The 19,349-nt window shown below is 39.2% G+C and overlaps 1 protein-coding gene across 4 annotated transcripts in view; it reads left to right on the plus strand.

Moving 5' to 3' along the window:
• Positions 1-19,349, plus strand: part of LOC308388332 (calcium-activated potassium channel subunit alpha-1a) — a 149,547-nt gene that overhangs the window by 99,947 nt on the left and 30,251 nt on the right. For 3 of the 4 annotated variants that reach the window (XM_080868966.1, XM_080868964.1, XM_080868963.1), the window contains exons 10-18: positions 3,023-3,133; positions 3,233-3,338; positions 3,716-3,798; positions 3,885-3,954; positions 4,843-4,998; positions 5,477-5,586; positions 5,776-5,844; positions 9,809-9,895; positions 9,990-10,066. In XM_080868966.1, coding sequence (XP_080725092.1) covers positions 3,023-3,133; positions 3,233-3,338; positions 3,716-3,798; positions 3,885-3,954; positions 4,843-4,998; positions 5,477-5,586; positions 5,776-5,844; positions 9,809-9,895; positions 9,990-10,066 — 869 coding nt within the window. Of the gene's footprint in view, positions 1-3,022; positions 3,134-3,232; positions 3,339-3,715; positions 3,799-3,884; positions 3,955-4,842; positions 4,999-5,476; positions 5,587-5,775; positions 5,845-9,808; positions 9,896-9,989; positions 10,067-15,144; positions 15,319-19,349 lie in introns of all 4 variants that reach the window. The other variant, XM_080868965.1, reaches the window with a different exon arrangement.

Below are 19,349 nucleotides of genomic sequence, written 5' to 3' on the forward strand. Positions count from 1 at the left end.
CCTGGCTGAACTCTGACACACAACTTTGAAAGTCCTCCATCGAGGCTACAAACTTGAAGCGTGCAGACTCGGAGACTTTCAGTGTCAGGAATTAACACGTATTTGCATATTCACAAAACATGCACCTAGTTGAGGTTCCAACACAATTTCATGTAATTACACAATGACAAAATGCACTAAGTACGTTATGTCTGTGAGCTTAATTTGATTGGCTAGTGTTGGTAACATTTCACCTAGCTGATTCTTGGCATTAAACACAGGAGATGGTGTTTATTCCTCCCTTTCTTTAAGTTCCCTGAAAGGTGATACACCAAAACAGGGAACACAGATTTTGAAACTGCAACATTTTCATAAAGATGATTCTTGCAGTAAGTTTCGTCACCCTAAGGATTAGAGCAGTACCAAGTGAGTGACCTCTGTTGCTGACGTTTGAGCTCTGTGTTTGTTCGCTGTATTAAGTGTATCCCCAGTGACATCCTGAGATGTTTCCTGGCTGCATGTTCTTGTGTGCATGCTCTGTAAAACCCATTGGATTTGATTAATGTGACTCTGTGCCACACCTTTTTTTAGTTTCTGAGTTGTTGTCTATGGTTTCTTGTTAAAAGAAAGAAACCTGTTCCCTCTAAATGCTATGTTTATTTGTTTTCCTTTGATTCTTTCTGTATATGTCTAGCTAAAACTGTACTGCACAATCAGGTTGACTAAAAAGGGAGATATTTAGTTTTTGGGTAATTATAAATGGTTGAATTATCTTTAATATCTTCCCCCCATGTCCTGTTTAACTAGCTTATGATCTTGGTATTCAGCTTGATGCCTTTTTTGGCACAGCGATAGAGAGGGAAACTAAGTAGAAGTAGGAAACCTTTAAGGATATCAAGTGAATATTTCCATCTTAAATATAAGGACCTAAATTAGTGGCGTGTTCAAGATGTGGAAGAAAAGTTTGCTTCCCTGATTAAAAACCTATTTAGAAAAATGCACATGTCACGGAGATGCATTTACACTTCCAAGTTTGTGCTTAAGATCCACAACCTCCATTGAACCCACATGAATCAAATAATTTGCCTTATAAATCTTTAAACTTCCTCTACCCTCGGACGAGCATCGGGATACTTGAATAGGAAAACATGACTGATTGTGTGTGTGTGGGTTTTTAAAAAAAATTTTTTTTTAACATTTCATAAAATGAGAGACTTCTTGTGCCAGATACTGCTGGCTGCCCACAGACATCCCAGCTAATCAGCTTGTAAGACCACACGGCCCTTTGCTCAGCTCTGGCCAACCATGCAATCACGACCGCTCATTAGATTCTCTTAAAGGACAGACGCAACATCTGCGAAGAACATTATATCCTGTAACATCCACAAACTGTCATTCCCTCAATATGCCCGTCGCATTACTTTGCCAAGTCCACATCAGTTCAGGTACAGGGCAGAAGAACACTCAATGATCTGGACTATGGTTCTCATCTAACATCAATAAATATCTTTGTTCCCTTTAAACCTGCCAAACTGATTCAGGTTTCAATAATGCTTTATACAGCTTTAGACATCAACTTTAAAGGCCAGTCTGTTCACCACGACTCCCTTCTTGTGTGTAAGCACTTGATAATAGAAATCTCTCCTACAAATGTACACGATAAGAACTTGGACTTCAAACAAATATGACCACCAATTTTTTTTCTTTATTTTTGGAAAAAGTAACTCAATACACCTTGTGTTAAGTGCAAAGCTGTCCAGTACCCAGGCACTCAAAAACTAAAGTGGTTCAATTGTCTCTTGGCACATCAAGTGGTGGATAAGGCCATTGTCATTACACAGATTGCCTTACAGGTCTCCATAGGGTAATTAGGGTGTCTGCCGAGTGTCCACACTAATCTATGTCAGTATTAGGTCTGGGTTTTACTGTGCAAGGCTTGGCAATAAGACTTCACAAATGACATTTAGCAGTAAGTCCAGCAGAGTAGCTCAGCTTACCATAGTGCAAATTAATCTTATGAAGGGTTTTAAATCCACATTAGCGTGATTGAATTAAATCAGAATTATTGAATGCTCGTGCTTAAAGTCCCTTTAATACCAACAGCCATGACTATGACTTTATTAGGAAGAAAAAACGAGATAAAGTAGTAAGATAACCTAATATAACAGGATAAAATGCAATGGAAATATGTAAAATAAAGGCAATGTTTTTTTTATTAACACCAATATTTGAATTCTTAGATTTAGGATGTTAAAATATTCGAGTTACAGAAGCACCACAAGTTTATTTGCTGGGACAATGTCCATCCAAACTGCCCCGAGTGTCCATAAAGTTGGCATAAATATGAAGTTGACCTGAACTTGATCACTTTATATTGTCGTCAGAAGATAAACAGGGACACAACCTCAAACCTCAAACCGTTCCAAACCTTTCTCACTCCCTTACGGCTGTAATCAGCCCCGTACAGCTTCTGACAGATCCCTCTGCTGTAATGCACTACCGAATCTTGCCAGAGACCTGTCAAAAACTCCGAGGCCCTGTTTACAATTCTTGTCAACCACAGGCCTCCAAATCATTTTGAGAGTTTTAGTAATGCTCTGTGTAAAAGCACAAGCATATTGATGTACATGTCTTTGTCAACATCTATTCAGCTCACAAAGGGGCGGTTTGGCTGAAGGGACAATTTTTTTTTATTGAGAACGGATGACAGTCCAACCACTGTGGGCTGTGTGATTATATCTTAGATTTTTTTTTTTTTCAAGTGGTCGCGAGTTGATGGTTTGATTGTACTTGTCGTGCAGAATTTAACCACTTTCATTGCATCGAGGAAAATATTCACTTTTATGGCAAAAATGATAATTCGGTTAGTTGTTTGCTTTGAAAAGACATTTCTTGACATGTATATATATTTTTTTCAGTCTTTATTTGAGTTAGATGTTAGAGTGCTTTGGTTTGACTGATTATCTCTGGGAGACATGCCAGTGTCTGCAGTGATTTATGTTGCCCACTCAAGATGATTTCTTCACCCCCCTCCCTCTTTCAGGCACATTGTGGTCTGTGGTCATATTACCCTCGAAAGTGTCTCCAACTTCCTCAAAGACTTCCTACACAAGGACAGGGATGATGTCAATGTAGAAATTGTTTTTCTCCATAAGTAAGTTAATTTTGTCTTTCTCACCCTTTGTAGCTTAGCAACAAACGAACTATTGCATAGGAGCTATATTTATGTGCTAACCCATCTTCTTTTTTTTAGTATTTCCCCTAATCTTGAGCTGGAAGCCTTGTTCAAACGCCATTTTACCCAAGTAGAGTTCTACCAGGGATCGGTTCTCAACCCTCATGATCTGGCCCGAGTGAAGGTACCGGCTGGTGGCGAGACTCCTGGAGCAATGAAAATCCTTAACATTTTTGACAGCTGTTGTTGAACTTAAGAGTAGAAACATTTTTCACAGATTAGCTGCAGTTGTGTGCGTCACTGATTAGCAGGCTATAAACGTATTACTGTATAAATTCAGCTGACAAAGAGAGTAAAGAAAAAATGCAGAAGAATGATAATCTAATGATATCCATTTCAATTTTTTAGCCAAAATATATCAGGACAGAAGAAAGAAAGAAAATACTTTTTTTGTTGTTGTTGAGCAGATTTAAACCATCTGGTATATTGGATACTTTTTTATTAAATACAGACGTGCACTTTAATGTTGTCATATTTGTTTCTTTGGTACTCTACACATAGATCGAGTCAGCAGATGCCTGCTTAATCCTAGCCAACAAGTATTGTGCAGATCCTGATGCTGAAGATGCCTCCAACATCATGAGGTATTCTCTCTTCTGGACAATCAGTAACAACTGGCTTGCGGAGGTGTTATGTTTCCTTGCTCACTTTATCTGCCTGTTTTTCAAAGGGTCATTTCCATCAAGAACTATCACCCCAAGATCAGAATAATCACACAGATGCTGCAGTATCACAATAAGGTGAGACGTCTCGGTGCCCTGCATTGTGTAGTGTATGTTTGCTTCACTTCATCTTGGCCGCTCTCCAACCTTTCCTCACAGAAAGATTATGGCTGCAGTAAAATGGCAATCCTGTCAGCTTGAGAGCTATGTGGTGCTTTTAAGGATTCATGGTAACTTTGACATATAAGTGACTTTTTAAAGCATCCACTCGCTCAGCTGCTTACATGCTGTGCATGCTCCTGAAGAATGGACCTCACTTTTTTAAATGAAGAATTAATAGAGCAGCACTTAGCATGGTAAATAGTATTACAGGAGAAAATGTGAGCTTTTGAAAATGTGTCTTTTATATTTAATAATTGTGTGTCTGAATCACTGCATCTGTCATATGACATGGCAAGGAGATATGCAAATATGTATATATTTTTTTAAATTGCTGTGAATGATGCCCTTTATGTATGGAAACTGGTACACTAACTGAGACTTGTACATTGTAAGGGATTTACCCAGGATGCTAACTTTTCTAGTAGTTAGCTGACTTTAGGAAAGGAACAGCTCTACATTTCTAGGATAAGCTAGTTAGTTTTTATTTATTTTATTGTATGCTAAGCTAACTGGCTGTTTATTGTAACTGTTTAATTTAATTTGCATTCACATGTTTGCATTTCAGCTTTGAACTAATTGAGGTAGATCATGTTAATTAGTGGACTTTTGTTATCCTGAATGTTGGATTTCAATACCACCGCATAAAGCCAAGCTAGCTTACCCCAGTTTCCAGTTTTTATGCTAACCCAGTTCCCAGTTCAAGCAGATATGAGGGTTGTATTAATGTTATCTGTTCCAAAAGAAATGTGACTCATATATACAGTTTTCTGTGTTTCTGACCTCTCTAACTTTCATGTGATGAAGGCCCATCTACTGAATATTCCAAGCTGGAACTGGAAGGAGGGTGATGATGCTATCTGCTTGGCAGAGCTGAAGGCAGGCTTCATTGCGCAGAGTTGTCTGGCCCAGGGTCTGTCGACAATGCTAGCCAACCTCTTCTCCATGAGGTCCTTTATTGAGGTAACAGAGTGGACTATTGACGAATGATTTCTCACATTGCATTTTTTGCACATGAGGTGATTTATTAAGGGATTATAGGCTAAATAAGAAGGTTCTCTGCTGACACATGGACTAGGTCTGTCAAACAGTGCATTCCCTAAAAAAAAATTGACATCTCTGTCCAGAGACAGGCTTCCATTAGTGTGTTTTCAGTCATTCTGGCACATCATATTTTATTGTGTGACATGTCATGTGGAATCTGTTCAGTGTTCTCTGCGGCTTAGAATTGAAGAGGTGCTTGCTTCTATCAAAAAACTGTTCTCATGTCATAAAGATGATAGATCAGCTTATAATGACCAGGCTGATGTTGTGCAGTGGGACATCTGCTGACCAGATTAGGCTGCTTTTGGAAGGAAAACTGTTCTTTTTTTTTTTCTTACTTTTTTTTCTTAACCAACACATGTGACATTTCCCTGTTTCATTTTTTTTTTTTTATCAGATCGAGGAGGACACATGGCAGAAGTATTACCTTGAAGGAGTGGCTAATGAGATGTACACAGAGTATTTGTCCAGTGCCTTTGTAGGCCTCTCCTTCCCCATGGTCTGCGAGTAAGTATCACTCTTTGATCAACACGACCACTCTCAATGGTAGGTAGCTTAAAAATATATATAATGCAAAGTAAGAATGACAAAAAAGAGGAGTGTTGGGATGTAAGGCTGTGGATTTTAACGGTTTTTGAACACATCAGTCATCTGCTTATATCCTGCTCTTCTCTAATGAGTGCACTTGTTTTACAGGCTGTGTTACGTGAAACTGAAGCTGTTGCTTATTGCCATTGAATTCAAGTCTGAGCAGAGAGAGAGCAGGTTGGTATAGCGGATCTTTCCGGAGCATCTGATACAGCTGTGATAACAGTGAACTGCACTGTACTTTGCTAAAAGTAGATCTTCTAATAAGATATCTCGATTTTTCTTTTCCTCTCAAGTCCTCTTTGCAGCTTGTTATCTATGCAGTTGATATTCATTTTTCAGATCAATTTGGTGAACACTTGAGCATTATTGTGTCACCATGAAGTACTCCCTATAATAAATAATTCAGTATTTATTTTTTTCTGAGCTATTACCCTCTTTAAAAAGCAAATAAATGGGATTGATATTGGCCAAGGATTCGGGTCACAAGCTTTTAGGTAAACCTTGCAGGTATGCAGGACAAAAAAAACTTGAAATGTGGTTAAACTGTGATTGGTTTCAGAGAAGTACTAGGTACTGCACTGGATTAACTTCATGTTCACGGTCCTTTTTCAGAGACAAACTTCACACCTAAATAACAAATTTGCTTCACGTTTAAATTTCACATAATGTGTCTCCTGCACTTTTTACTGTGCTCCTGCTCTGTCTTTATGATTATCACTAACTCTACATGAGTGCTGGTTTTATCACCAATAACGACACAAAATGCATTTTTTCAGTAGTCTCAATTTGCCAAATCCCACTCACCCTTCCCCATTCACCTGTGTCAAATGTTTGTGTACTAACGAGGTTGCATGGTTAATTTAATATTAATTAAAGATGATGTAAATTCTAGTTGATACTAATTGAATACACTTTATATAACCCAGTGGGCTAAATTGTGTCCATGGTCCAATCACTTTCAAGGTAGTTGAGCTTTTTCTTTTACGTTTTTTCTTTTTGTACATTTTATAGTGACACCCTAGAATATTTTATTTATACTTTCAAACCTTTTATTAAACATATTCTCTGCCCTCTATGTACTTTTTGTAAAAGATGAATAACTTCAAACACTGTTTTTTCTTCATTTTTATGACTCTGAGTTGCAAGGCCCTCAGACAAAGACAAAGTTGCATCACACGCTGCCATATAATGAAAGCATAGCTTGTAAATGGGCAGAGAAGCATTAGCAACAGCTATATTCTCCTCTTCTTTTATATTCATGATAACTGTTTGATTTGAGATTTTTTCTTGTTGTTTGCAGAAGCCGAAAGCGGTATGCCCTCTACCTTATCTTACTTCCAAAGTTCCACCCAATCGTCACCACTTTAAAGCTTCTGACTTTGGGAGTTTCCCCAAGGATATTTTTCCAAACACTATCTCACAGGCCTCTTTTTCTAACTCCTTTTTATGGTGTCCCTTGTGCTTAATGCACTAACTTCTTTGCAGGCAGAGAGAGGATAGATAAATTGGACATGTTTGTAGAAGTGCTGTTTTCTTTTCTTTTTTCTTTTTGTCTTTGCTGTTGTCGCTGTACCAAGGCCAAACACTCACCCTCTCCATATCTACCTCTTATTTGATCTTTTCATTTTTGTCCTCAAGCAAACTCCTTTGCTCCTTTAGTTTCTTTCTCTCACACTTTCAGTTCTTTTTCAGTGTCGCTCAGTCGTTACCCTACTGTTTCTTAGCTTTGACGAGCCACGTTTTCCACTCATCGGTGTTTAAAAGTCTTCACCAGAACAGTACAGTGAGGAGTTTCTGTATGCATATCTCAGACATCAGATATGGTGTTGATAGGCACTGATATCCTACAACTTTGGATATAATCTTTAAATAAAATGACTGATTACACGCCACTGCTGTAGGCGGTGATTGATATAGCAGTATGTTTTTTGTTGTTGTTTTTCATGGTTTTATTATACCAGCAGCACCTCACCAATCTTTGTTTTTTCATGATTTTTTTAAGACACTAGAAAAGGCATGGAGCTGTTGATTTTGGATAGCATTGGGTTTATCCAAACTGAAGTTTTATTTATGTGGCCCACATTTCACTCTTGCATCCCATCACCCTCTCATGTCCTCATTCCCAAATGTGTATCCATCTGTGCATGTATGCGCGTCTGCGTATGTGCAATCACCTCGGAAGGGAGAGTTTGTGTTTTGAGTGTGTGTGCGTGTGCGAGTGTGGAGTTTTGTGCGTCTCAGCCACCGTGTACAGTCATGCTCGTGCGTCTCTCGAGTAGATGTTCTTAAGTGAGGTCACTTCCTGTCAGTTTGGTGTTTGAGAAACAATCCAACTGCACAGAAGTTACTGCAACCGTCTGCATCTACGTACCTGTCCCTATACCTGTACTGCAGTGGCTATGCCTTTCTGTTTTATTATTGTCCTCCTCATACTGTTTGGTAACTGCATGCTACGACACTATCACATAAAGTGTTTGATGCTTGCCTTGTTGCTCACAATATGAGGTTTTGATGCGTCTTCTTGGCTTTTATTCACCAGTTTGCACACGACTCAAGAAAAATGTCTTGGATAGTTACACCTGTAAAATCTCAGATTTGGGCAGCAATGTTTGTGGAACTGTCTTGATTTGATTGGTTTCTTTGTTTTATTTTTGACTAAAAAAGCATGCCAGGTATAATGCCTGTTAACTTCTCTGGGGGCCATTCAATCTGAGCGTATGTTAGGTGCTATTTTACTTCTTGCAGTATGGAAAGAAAATTCTGATCTGCATGACTGGTGCAATTTGATCACATCCCAATATGTATATGGATTCAATTGCTCCCTTAATAGTTTTTTTTTAATTTCCTCCCTAATGTAACCTTTTTCCAGAGCTCAGAGGAAAGATGTTGTGCGATAATATACTTGTTCCCTTCTCCCCCGAATCTAGACCTCACATACTCTTTCAAAATGAATGACTAAAATGCCGTGAATAGTTATTACACGCGTAAGTGTGAATCAAGTTGGTAACACACAATCAGTCGAGCTTTTCTCGTTTATCAATGTTGCAAATTTACAAAAGCTTAAAATGTAAACAGAGCAGCGAATGAGACAAAAAAAAGAATCAAGATCATCTTTCATCTGGGCTTGTATTTTGAAAGAGTGACCCTTAAAGGTTTGTGGGTACAGTGTTTTGATATCTTACTTCACACTCACTTCATTGATGATTGTTGCCCACAGGTAACCATTAATGACCGGGGTGTGTGTGCGTGTGCGTGTGTGCATATTTGTGTGTGGCGTCTACTTTTTGTCTTAGTCTAATTAATGGGGAATGATACAGCCAATCACTTAAAGTACCCTTGACTATTAAACCAAATCCCACTTTATCACAAAAGAAGCGAGTAATTATTATTTATTACAGTAACACATTTCTTTTAAATCAAAATATAATGAAAATGATTAAAGCAGTTTGTACTTAACTAGACATGCATTACAAGTATTTGTAATGGAGCAACACATTTGGACCAGTCTTATTTTCCCCTAGCAGAGTCTAGAGCAGACTCAATTGTAAGAATTAGCTCAGTATAATAAACAGAAAGAGCTGTTCATTCCCTTGCATTCCACTGTCAAGTACTAACTGAGATACACCTACTGGACATTCTCTGTACGACAGCCGTGTCTCAGTGGACATCATAACATCTGTTCTGACTAGATGACTGCATTTGAGTGCTGAGACTAAAACCACTCCATGGCCATAATTTTAATTCTTTCTGCCCTCGTCCCTCTACTTGTATCTCTCTGTCCTTCTCTTCCACCCCCGGGGCAATCCAATGCCACTTCGTAGCGAAAAGAATTAAAATTCAATGTGCGATCATTACTGTTGTACATTTTTGTCCATCCGTGTGAGTATCGCATCAGTAAATTGCCTCAAATCAGAAGGAGCAAGTGTGTTTGTGGTAACTTACAAGACACACGTAACAAAGGGAAGGATAATGTGTTTAAAATGATGCAAAAAAGGAAGCCCGGCAAAGTCCAGATTCAATTTTAGGGCTTCAACAAGTGTGTGTACCATTCCTCTTGATTAGCATGTTGTGTGCATGAATTTTGTGTATGTCCAGATGTTAATGAGCATTATTTGTCTGTATGTCTTTGATTACCCAGCATTCTCATCAACCCGGGCAACCATGTCAAGCTGCAGGAGGGAACACTGGGATTTTTTATCGCTAGTGATGCCAAAGAAGTAAAAAGGTAATTGGGCCATCCTGCCAAACGGCGGGGTCACTAACCGTGTCAGTTGACAAATGAATAGGAGCGCTAAACATGTTTACTGTGTCACTTTTAGAGCATTTTTCTACTGCAAAGCTTGTCATGATGACATCACAGACCCCAAACGGATCAAGAAGTGCGGCTGCAAGCGACGTGAGTAGCTGTGCCTTTATTGTGCCCCACTGGCACCCTTCCTTCCCTTCCTTCTCACTCCAAAGACCAACCTATGGGTCTCGTCTTTCTCTTTATTCATAGGTGTGCACATGGTTATTATGCCTTTCATTGTGTTGTTGTTCTTCTTGTACTCTGAATCTGTGTTTTAAACATTATATTGCCATTATACTCTTAGGGAAAGTGTTTGTTATTGGTCCCATTTGAGCTTCCATAACCTCCATTATAGTATGATCATAAGTCAAAGCACTTTTGTTTCTTTGTCAAAATGTAGCTGTTGCCATCTTTAAATGTCTATTCATCTTGCTTTAACCACTGAATCACCACTTTATTTGCACAAACTGAGACTGTATTGCAGTGAATGAAATGCAAAGTGCTAACATGTAAGTAGAAAGCGTAAGAGTCTAAACCAGGCTTGTTTCTGTATCGCATTTGAAACATTAGAAAGTAGAGCAGATCCACCAAGTGCCCTATGTTGCAATTATAAAGGATGGGTTCAGGTTCTGCCAGTGCTTTACCTGCTTCACCTAGATTAATGAAATTCAGCCTGGTAGTTTCTGAGTACTGATCACATGCTGTGCCTCAGCCTCAGCTTGGTGGAGGAATTAGGAAACATATCCTCTTACTTACATATGAATGCTCTCAGTGAAATATTTTAAGGCTGTTTCATTCTTCTCAATTGTTTTATAGGTCACAAATGTTATGGATAGGGTTGCTAGCTGTTAATTTTCTAATTTAGCTATGCAAACACCCACATCAAATCAGTGAATGTTTTATGCAGATACAACATTACCATTAAGGCAGGAAATGCACGCAAATACATCCTGACCTATGTGCAGGCGACACTTGTCAGAATGTGTTAGCTGATGGATAAATAATTCAGGTTAATATTCTATGTTTCCATAAAAGGTCACAGGCTGTTACGGTGAGCAGTCCGTTACAGACATAGCCTGGTTTTAAAATAGGTACCCTCCAGTTCCTTCTTTTGTCTGTGCCATTTCAATTATTCAGACGCTTTCTGCTCTGTCAACTCAATAGAATCAACAGGTTTTTCACACTCTAGTTTTATTTACCACAACTATTTACCTCTGTTTGCTTTCCTACTATCTTCATGTCTGAGACTCAGCTGATGGCGTTATGTTTTATCTTATTACATTTGTTGCTGACAAGAGAGTTGCATTAAAAAGATGACAGTTCCATTACTGTAATGGGATTCTGTCCAACTGTATGTTCTGTTCTGTCATGTTTTGTTCTCTTCTGTTGTTTTTTCCCATGTTTTTTTATGACCAGTGACACACTTTTGATGTATTTCCTTCCCTGCTGCCATTGGAAAACACCACTTTATTTTAACTACTCACTGGTAGTGATTTATTGTGAGTAAAATGAAAATGGGTGTCTAATTACCCAGAGTGCAGTGCAAGTGGTTTTTTTTTTTTTTGTTTTTTTTTTATTTCTCTTCCTTTTCAGCAAATAGTATATTGTATCTATGTTGCATGTTACCGGTGTAGCTTCTGCATCCCTCTCCTCGCCTCCCATTTCTACACCGTGCTCAGAACAAACTGAATCCAAAACAGCAGATATTGAACTCGCACCAGCATCAGGCCTCTGCTCCTCAGAGGCTCAGCCGGCTGATGATCTGATTTGTTGGAGATGACAATTAAATAAAGCGCTACACGATTGGATGCGGCCGATGAGGTGTGCAGTTTTTGCTCACTCTTTGATCATCAAACCAAACACGTATTTGGCATTTAAAAGCCAATCTGCTGCGAGTCTTGTGTCATTACATGTGATTAACCTCTTTATAGTGTATTTGCTCAGAGAAAGAACAGAAGAATAAAAATCTGAGATGTCGTACATTAAAAACAGATTTAGAGGAACTAACACACGGGGGAAAGATCTACTGCTATTTAAAATGATCTGCTTTCTGTCAAAGGTAGTTTTGTGTGGCAGAGAGCAGAAAACGTCCTTCTGGGATGTTCTTCAAATCCTGTTAAGCTACGTTGCCAAAACACAATCAAAACAATCTGGTCTCCCCTTTTACCCCCCTTTGCTGTGATCTCAGCCCCTTTATAAACTCCGGGCCCTGGCCCAGCCTGGGCTGATGTTTCAGAGATCACTGGTTCTTTTCAGAACTGCACGAGCCTTGTGCCTTTCAAACACAGACTGTCGTTGGGCCATTTTGTTTAACTCGCTTTACTGGGAGACAAGTCTAGGATTAATACGCGGCATTGTCATAATTTTCAGTTCCCACTAGATGGTAGTGCCGTGCCAGAGTCTTGTGCGGTAATAGATATCCATAGTTAAATGGTGATGTCTGTAGAGGAAACTCTAATCCCCTGAGACCTGTTCAACAAAATTGCAAGGATCAGATGGGTGCCTTTTTGTTTTAGGATAATAAATCAGTTTGTACGGCTTTACAGATTTATCATCCTTAACATGTTATTTCACATTGCTTTTATATCTATATGTTACAATATAAAGCAGGGTATGGGGAGGGGTGTGCACTTGTGTACAAAGTTGGCTTTTTCAAGCAAAAAAGTATTTGTTTTGTCCACTTTTATGTGCCCCACTCTGACAGGATACTGCACTCTCTGTTAGTTATTGCTCAAAGGTTCACCTCTTGAGCCAGCAGTAATCTTTTTCCTTGCACTGTTGCTGAATAAGGAGGCTTTAGGTGGATATCAGAATGTTGCTTTCTGTGGGACATCCTTCATATTCAACGTAGCACCCTGATAGCTTCTGTTTACAGAATATTAGTGGTTTGTAGGCAGTAGTAGCCAATCAAGCCCACACAGACAGTTGATCAGGGTCGCTGTTATGTTGAATCTTCAGTTAGGAATGCCCTGAAATGGACACCTTGTCATCCTAAACCAGAATCTAGGTATTTGTGAAGTCAGAAGTAAAATACATTGTCTTTGTGTGTGTGCGTGTGTGCGTGTATGTGTCTTCTGTCTTCCATTGCTCCCCTTCCATTTGTCAGAAGTCTACATTGTGGTATACACACTCATGGGCTGCTGTTATTAGGTACACCTGTGACGCTAAATGCAGACCAATACAACAGCTCTGCCATAGAGTCTACTTTTATTTCAATTCTTCATCTTACTCCATTTGTCCACTTGATTACATGCAAAGAGGGTTAAAGACTGAACATGTTTACAGGCCAGAACGTGACAACTCACGTTTACTTAAAAAATAAAGAAGCCTCGTAAAAGCAGAGTTTACAGCAGAGCTGTTGTATTAGGTTATGTTAGATTTCACATGTGTACCTAATAAAGTTGCCAGTGAGCCCACATAATATGTTCCAAGCGCCCAAACAAAAACACCGAAGCAAAGAAACTTCAGCATGACCTGACGGCCTCACTGCACTTGTCCGCCATGTTCCCAAAACTGTTTCATTACTGTGAACAGTTATCTGTGTACTTCTCCTTGTTGCCAGGACTTAAGCTACATTTCCTGCATGCTTTCCACATGCTAGTAAGGCACATATGCATGTCACAGGATACAGCAGTCCCTGATGCATTCATCTTATGGGATATGATCTGTGTTTCCCATTCTTTCCTTGGCCAGGAGCTGAAAACATATTACTTCATTCAAGGTCTTATTTTCCAATGTGAGTCAGAGTCAAAGATGCTGAAAGGTGCCAGACAGTATTAGTCTGCTGTCTGTTTACACCTTGGCAATGAGAGAATGGGGACCAGGGACTGTTTCTGTCCAGAGTCACAGCAATCTAGAGATGCTACTCTGGGGACTTTCACTCCCGCTTCCCTCAGGGTTCAAGGGCTTCACACACCACTCACACATACACTTGGCTGTAGGCTGACTTTTGTAGCTAAAACTTTTGTCTGGCGTAATACTACTTTTACATCCTTTTTTACTTAATTAGCACACCAGATCGTCATCTTGCCTGTTTTCTACTTGGGCGATGATTGAAAAGAAACATAAGTGGACTGGAACCATTTGAAAGATTCACTGGGCTGTATGTGCTGAATTGATGCACACAACAGCGAGCTTGAAAAAAACAAAAACGTAGGTGTATGTAAATGCTCAAATGCTTTTATATTGTATGTTGGAAACGCTAGTTGGGAACCAGTTTTGCTGGTTGGTTGAAAGACAAAATTACATGTATTATAATGGCCCGTGAATGGTTATAAATTTATGGTATACGGAGAACATTAGATAAATTCTTTAAACGGAAATTCAGAATTTCCCAGGTACAAACTAGTGTTTAAAATCAGGCACACTGCAAACAATTGATAATTTGGGGATATTAAGTAGAGGATCAAATTAATGGTTATTTCTTCATTTTCTTGTGAATTATACTTCCCATTTGTATCTTCAAACATGACTTCAAATTACATCAAAACAACAACTGTGTAACTAACACTTTAGCGTGTAATAATACCGTTTAAGCACATGCACATCAGAGTGAAGTCCCTTTGGGGAGTGGAGCAGTGAAATTGCAGGTTTTGAATATAGCATGATTTAGCCAGTCTAGCCAGTAGACTAGTGTGATGCCTTGGACAGAACCGCTACAGCTGCATGATGGGATACAGGTACGTGATCCACTCCTTTAGCCAAATGGATAGAGGATGTACAAATGTATGAAACATTGTATGAGGTTTGCTGCTGAAGACATTGCTCATGCCTTTCTTCCCCGAATGCCTCCCTACCCTCTTCCCTTTCTCCCCACCTCTCTTTCCCACTGTTATAATTTTGCCTTTTTGACTTGTTACAGCCTTAGCGCACAGCTTGAACTCCTAAGAGAATCACCAGCATTATGACTGTTGTATTTTTAATTGATAATATTATAATAATAGATAATGTGTCCAATTTAGAGACACTTTTAAAATGGCAAAATGAAATGTGCCGGCTGACTTGTTAAGGTAAATGTAACTCTTGGAGTTTGTTAATATAACTTGGGGCTCAAGCCTGTGGGAGCAGGTGACTAAGGCTTGCACTTTCTGATGAAGTTACCTTCCGACTTCCCCTAGATGTATATTTCTCCTTTTGCCATTAACCTGCTGCTTTTCCTCTCCTCTCATCCCAAAACATGACTGTAGCCAAGATGTCCGTCTACAAACGAATGAAACTGGCATGTTGTTTTGATTGCGGCCGTTCAGAGCAAGACTGCTCTTGCATGTCAGGCAGTGTACATAGTAACATGGACACCCTTCAGAGGGCCTACCCACTTTCCTCTGTCTCTGTTCATGATTGCGCAACCACTTTACGTGCCTGTAAGTTACACCGCCCAACACATGCTGTTACGTGTCTGTGGTGTGTGCTCTGTGTATCGTACCGTGTACCATACCGTACGTGTGTGCGTGCGTGCGTGAGGTGTAATTTGTTTATTGTGACCCCATTGTTTGTGTACCCGTGGTCTATGTGTTTCTGTGTTGTTTTACATTTTTTTTTCTATATTGATCTTATTTTTTTTTCTGTATCTATCTCTCTCTTTCTCTATATCTGGTTAGATTTTCTTTGATTTATAGTATGTGTGGTTGATAAGTGGTGACGTGGCTCAGTGGTGGTGCTGTAAGTACTGTAGATGTTAGACATATGGCTCCCGCATGCGGCACCAGTCATGCAGTCGTGTGATAATGTCACTGTTGGAGCGTGGTGTTTTATGTCTCTTTTTAACTGTTTCAGGTAAGATGTCTGAATACACAAAAATGAAAGATTTTATTCTGCATTTTAATGATAACATTTGTTAATTGTGCCTTTTGTACATTTACTTTGAAGACTCTTTCAAACCTCTGAGTTAATCCTTTTTTAAGTTTGTACACTTTTCAGTTGACGTAGGTTTTGCTTTTTTCTGCATTTTCTTTTAACCTTGATGAGAAACTATACTAAGATTTTGGCTTTGCTTTCATGTGGATTTTAAATGAATCATAAATGAAATACCGTTTAAGCCTCTATCATCTTGCCAGGTCTTAAAAATGATGAGCAGGGCACAGATAATAATGGAACTGAAATCAAATTTTACTTATGCAACGGTTAAGAAAACATACATGCATTTCCCCCCCACATTAATTGTATTGTTCAGACTTGTATTTCCTGCACTTCATCTGTCCTGCAGCCATTGATAGTTTGTCACATTTATACGGTAGGAACGTGGCAGTGAAATAGGAAGGAGGAAAAAATCAAATGAGAGAAAAAGAATGCTTTATGTAGCTGGGAAGAGTACAAGAAAATAGATAAAGGAACAGCAAAGAGAAGGAGAAATTAAAATCAAAAAGGAAACTATAAAAAGTGCTTCTGGCTTGATAAAGGAAAGGTAAGAGGCCCGAGGCTCCTAGAAGATCGCCTTAAATCTGTTTTCCTTTTGAGTGGATGGGAAATACTAAATTGTTTGTCAATTAGACATGGCAGCAGTAGGCCTAGCTATCAAAGCCTTGGGTTCAGACATACAGATCTGATTTCCTTCTCAACATTCTCCCACCGTCTGCCGACTCAGCCTAGATTAGTGTCAAACATGCCATGATGAGTTTGGCTTGGCCTCTTGTAGTTGGGCCTGCGCTGATATCCCTCGGTACCAATTACTGGCCATTACATGGTTACTGATCGCACTTCTCCCTCAACCCCCTGTAGGATTTCAGGAAAGCCTCCTCTGTCTTAGATTTCTTTCTCTTTTTAACCCTGACTTCATCTGAACAAAGTGAGTTTAGTGAAGGAGCGCATTGGGCTTTGTCAGTCAGGGATTGTTGGATTTCCTTTCCCTATTTCCTCTTTTTTTTTTTTTCCCACCAGGCTGAGAGGATAAGACATCTTTATCCACGATGACTTCATACGCTTCTGAACTAATTTTTTTCTTGCACTTTGATTATTGATCTCTTGGATAGCACTGCTTCGTTTAAGCTGCTGTTTTCCTACACGTGCCAAATTAGGGCCACATGTCTGTGTGTAGCACAGACAGCTATCAGCAAGTTAGGATGGCAGAAGTATACAACTGTAAACTGCTTTAACGACTAATACAATATTTATTATGGCAACTTTTAACACAAACTCATTAAATGAGTAATGATATGTATGCAGATGAAGTGGTTAGAAAAATGTAGTTCTCCATTGTTCTTTTTTATTATAGGCAGTTAACATATTACTTTATTCTAAATTCTTTGGCTACATCAAGAGGTTTTTTTTGTCTGTAAATGAAACAAGTCTTTTTTGTGACTTGACTTTCACTATTTTAGAAAATCTTTAGTCAGTTAAGAGGTTTCAACTTGGTTTGCTAAGCTCTGGACAAGGGATGTGGGCCTGGGGTTAGGGAGATGGTTTCGGCTTGTCCACAACCTTCTGGGCTGTGTATATGTGCGCATGTGCACATCTTGTGTGCGCAACAACATGCACTTGTATCTCGGTGTCTATGCATGTGTGTGAATCTGCATCTCATTGCTGGGGACCTTATCCATCCTGACACAGAAATTATGTTTGCATTTTCCCAGCCCTGCTGGTTCATCACCAAACTTGCCCTGACAGCTCCTGTCCACCAGGCAGACCTCCACCCCCTCGACCACCCTCCCCCACCCACCCTGTCCTACGCCGCCTCGCAATGCCCCAGATGCTAGCCAGTTAGTCTGCCGCCTTTGCGGTGCGGGCAGATTGCTAGAGACAGATGCCAGGGCCACTGTGGGTCTTTTTTTGAGGATCTGTGTCATAGGCCAGCCCTGGGCCCTCACTGTGACCTTTACTGCTGGAAGATACTCTGGGAGAGAGAGGGGAGTGTCAGCAGCTCTGAGTTCAAGTGCTTACTACATTAGTAGTTCTAGTGGTACCGGTCTTTAATATCTTCTTGGTCAAGGTCAAAAACTGTAATTACCAGAGAATTAACTGCACTGGCAAAAGTGGAGACCTTTGTGAACCCTTTAAAAGTACAACCCCAAAGATCGTGCACTGAGCTCAAGTTATGAAAAAAAAAACCCCTAATTTTTAAAATCTCTATTTGTATAAGACTTCTGGACTGCATGCGAAAATCAGGTATCTATGCATTAGTGCTCTGTTAGCGCAGCTGTTTTGAGCAGCTGTTGTCTGTTTTGGATTTATACATGCACTGAAGTATGTATTCGTTTTCTTTATTTCCCATTGTGGCTTTATTTGTTCCGCCTCACACTTCCCATCATTTTTAGATATAAAAACCCCCCACGAAACTCTATTATAAAATGGGGAAAAAATGGAATTGCTAAATCTACACGGAAATGATGTGACATGTAATGTAGTTCTTTCCTTTTTTTTTTCAAATGTATTAAAACCAGCCATTAGACCGTCATTACATCTCATTACAGGTGTAGTACACTTTCCTAAAAGCATGGCTCACTCTGTGAATGGACAGTTCTTTCATTCATCTGTCTGCCTTTTATGTGCCATCACATCATACTGTAATCAGTGCCACCATTAGGGTTTTACAGTGATTTTTAATTATTTATACTTTCATTTTTTGGTTTGTGCCCTCATACCTTTTGGTGAGACAACATCAGATTTACATTTGATTTAATTTCCATCTACGGCTCTTATGTTGATGTCTTTCCTAATGTGTCTCTTTCATTACACCCTCTCTCCTTGTGTGTGATCTGCCACTTGTCTTTGCATCCTCCCCAGCCAAATATAAGTATAACGGATTTGTCAGATCACGTAAGTGTGTTTCCCTGTCCTTCTGCCATAGCTTTGTGTATAGAGTATAGCTCCCTCAGCATGTCATATAACATTCTTAGTAGCGATGCTTTGCTTAAGTATTTTTGTATTTTTACTGTAAAAAAAAAAAAAAAAAAGGAAACCAACTTTTGAAAAACTTTCAGTGTTTCTTTTAAAATATCCAGTTTATTTATATTTAACTTAAATATGATAAAATCATTTTAACATATTTTGACAGCAAACTAAAGTACTGAGATCATTTTGTGTTTGATAACACTATGTAGATCCATGAAATATTCTTTTTGTATTGTGCTGCATGTAGCAGCAGATGGCGCTACAACACCAGGAAACAGTGGAAGCCATAAAGAGGCTGGCGTTCGATTCAAAGCTGATTGCAATATAGGTAAATCTTTGGTAAATAATTGTTAAATGACTTTCCCCCCCCCTCCTTTATTTTACTGGTTAAGAATACATTTCACTTTTGAAATGTTATTTGTCACCTCTAACACTTTGTGTCTACATTTTAAATGTATTTGTTATTATTAGGCATACTGACAATAAAGGCTTTTTTTTGGTTTCCTTTATTAAATAATGGCTGCCTCACCTGTTAAGCAAACTAAAAGGAAGCGCAGTAATCATAAGG

This window comes from Rhamphochromis sp. 'chilingali' (assembly GCF_963969265.1).
Source record: "Rhamphochromis sp. 'chilingali' genome assembly, chromosome: 20".
NCBI lineage: Eukaryota > Metazoa > Chordata > Actinopteri > Cichliformes > Cichlidae > Rhamphochromis > Rhamphochromis sp. 'chilingali'.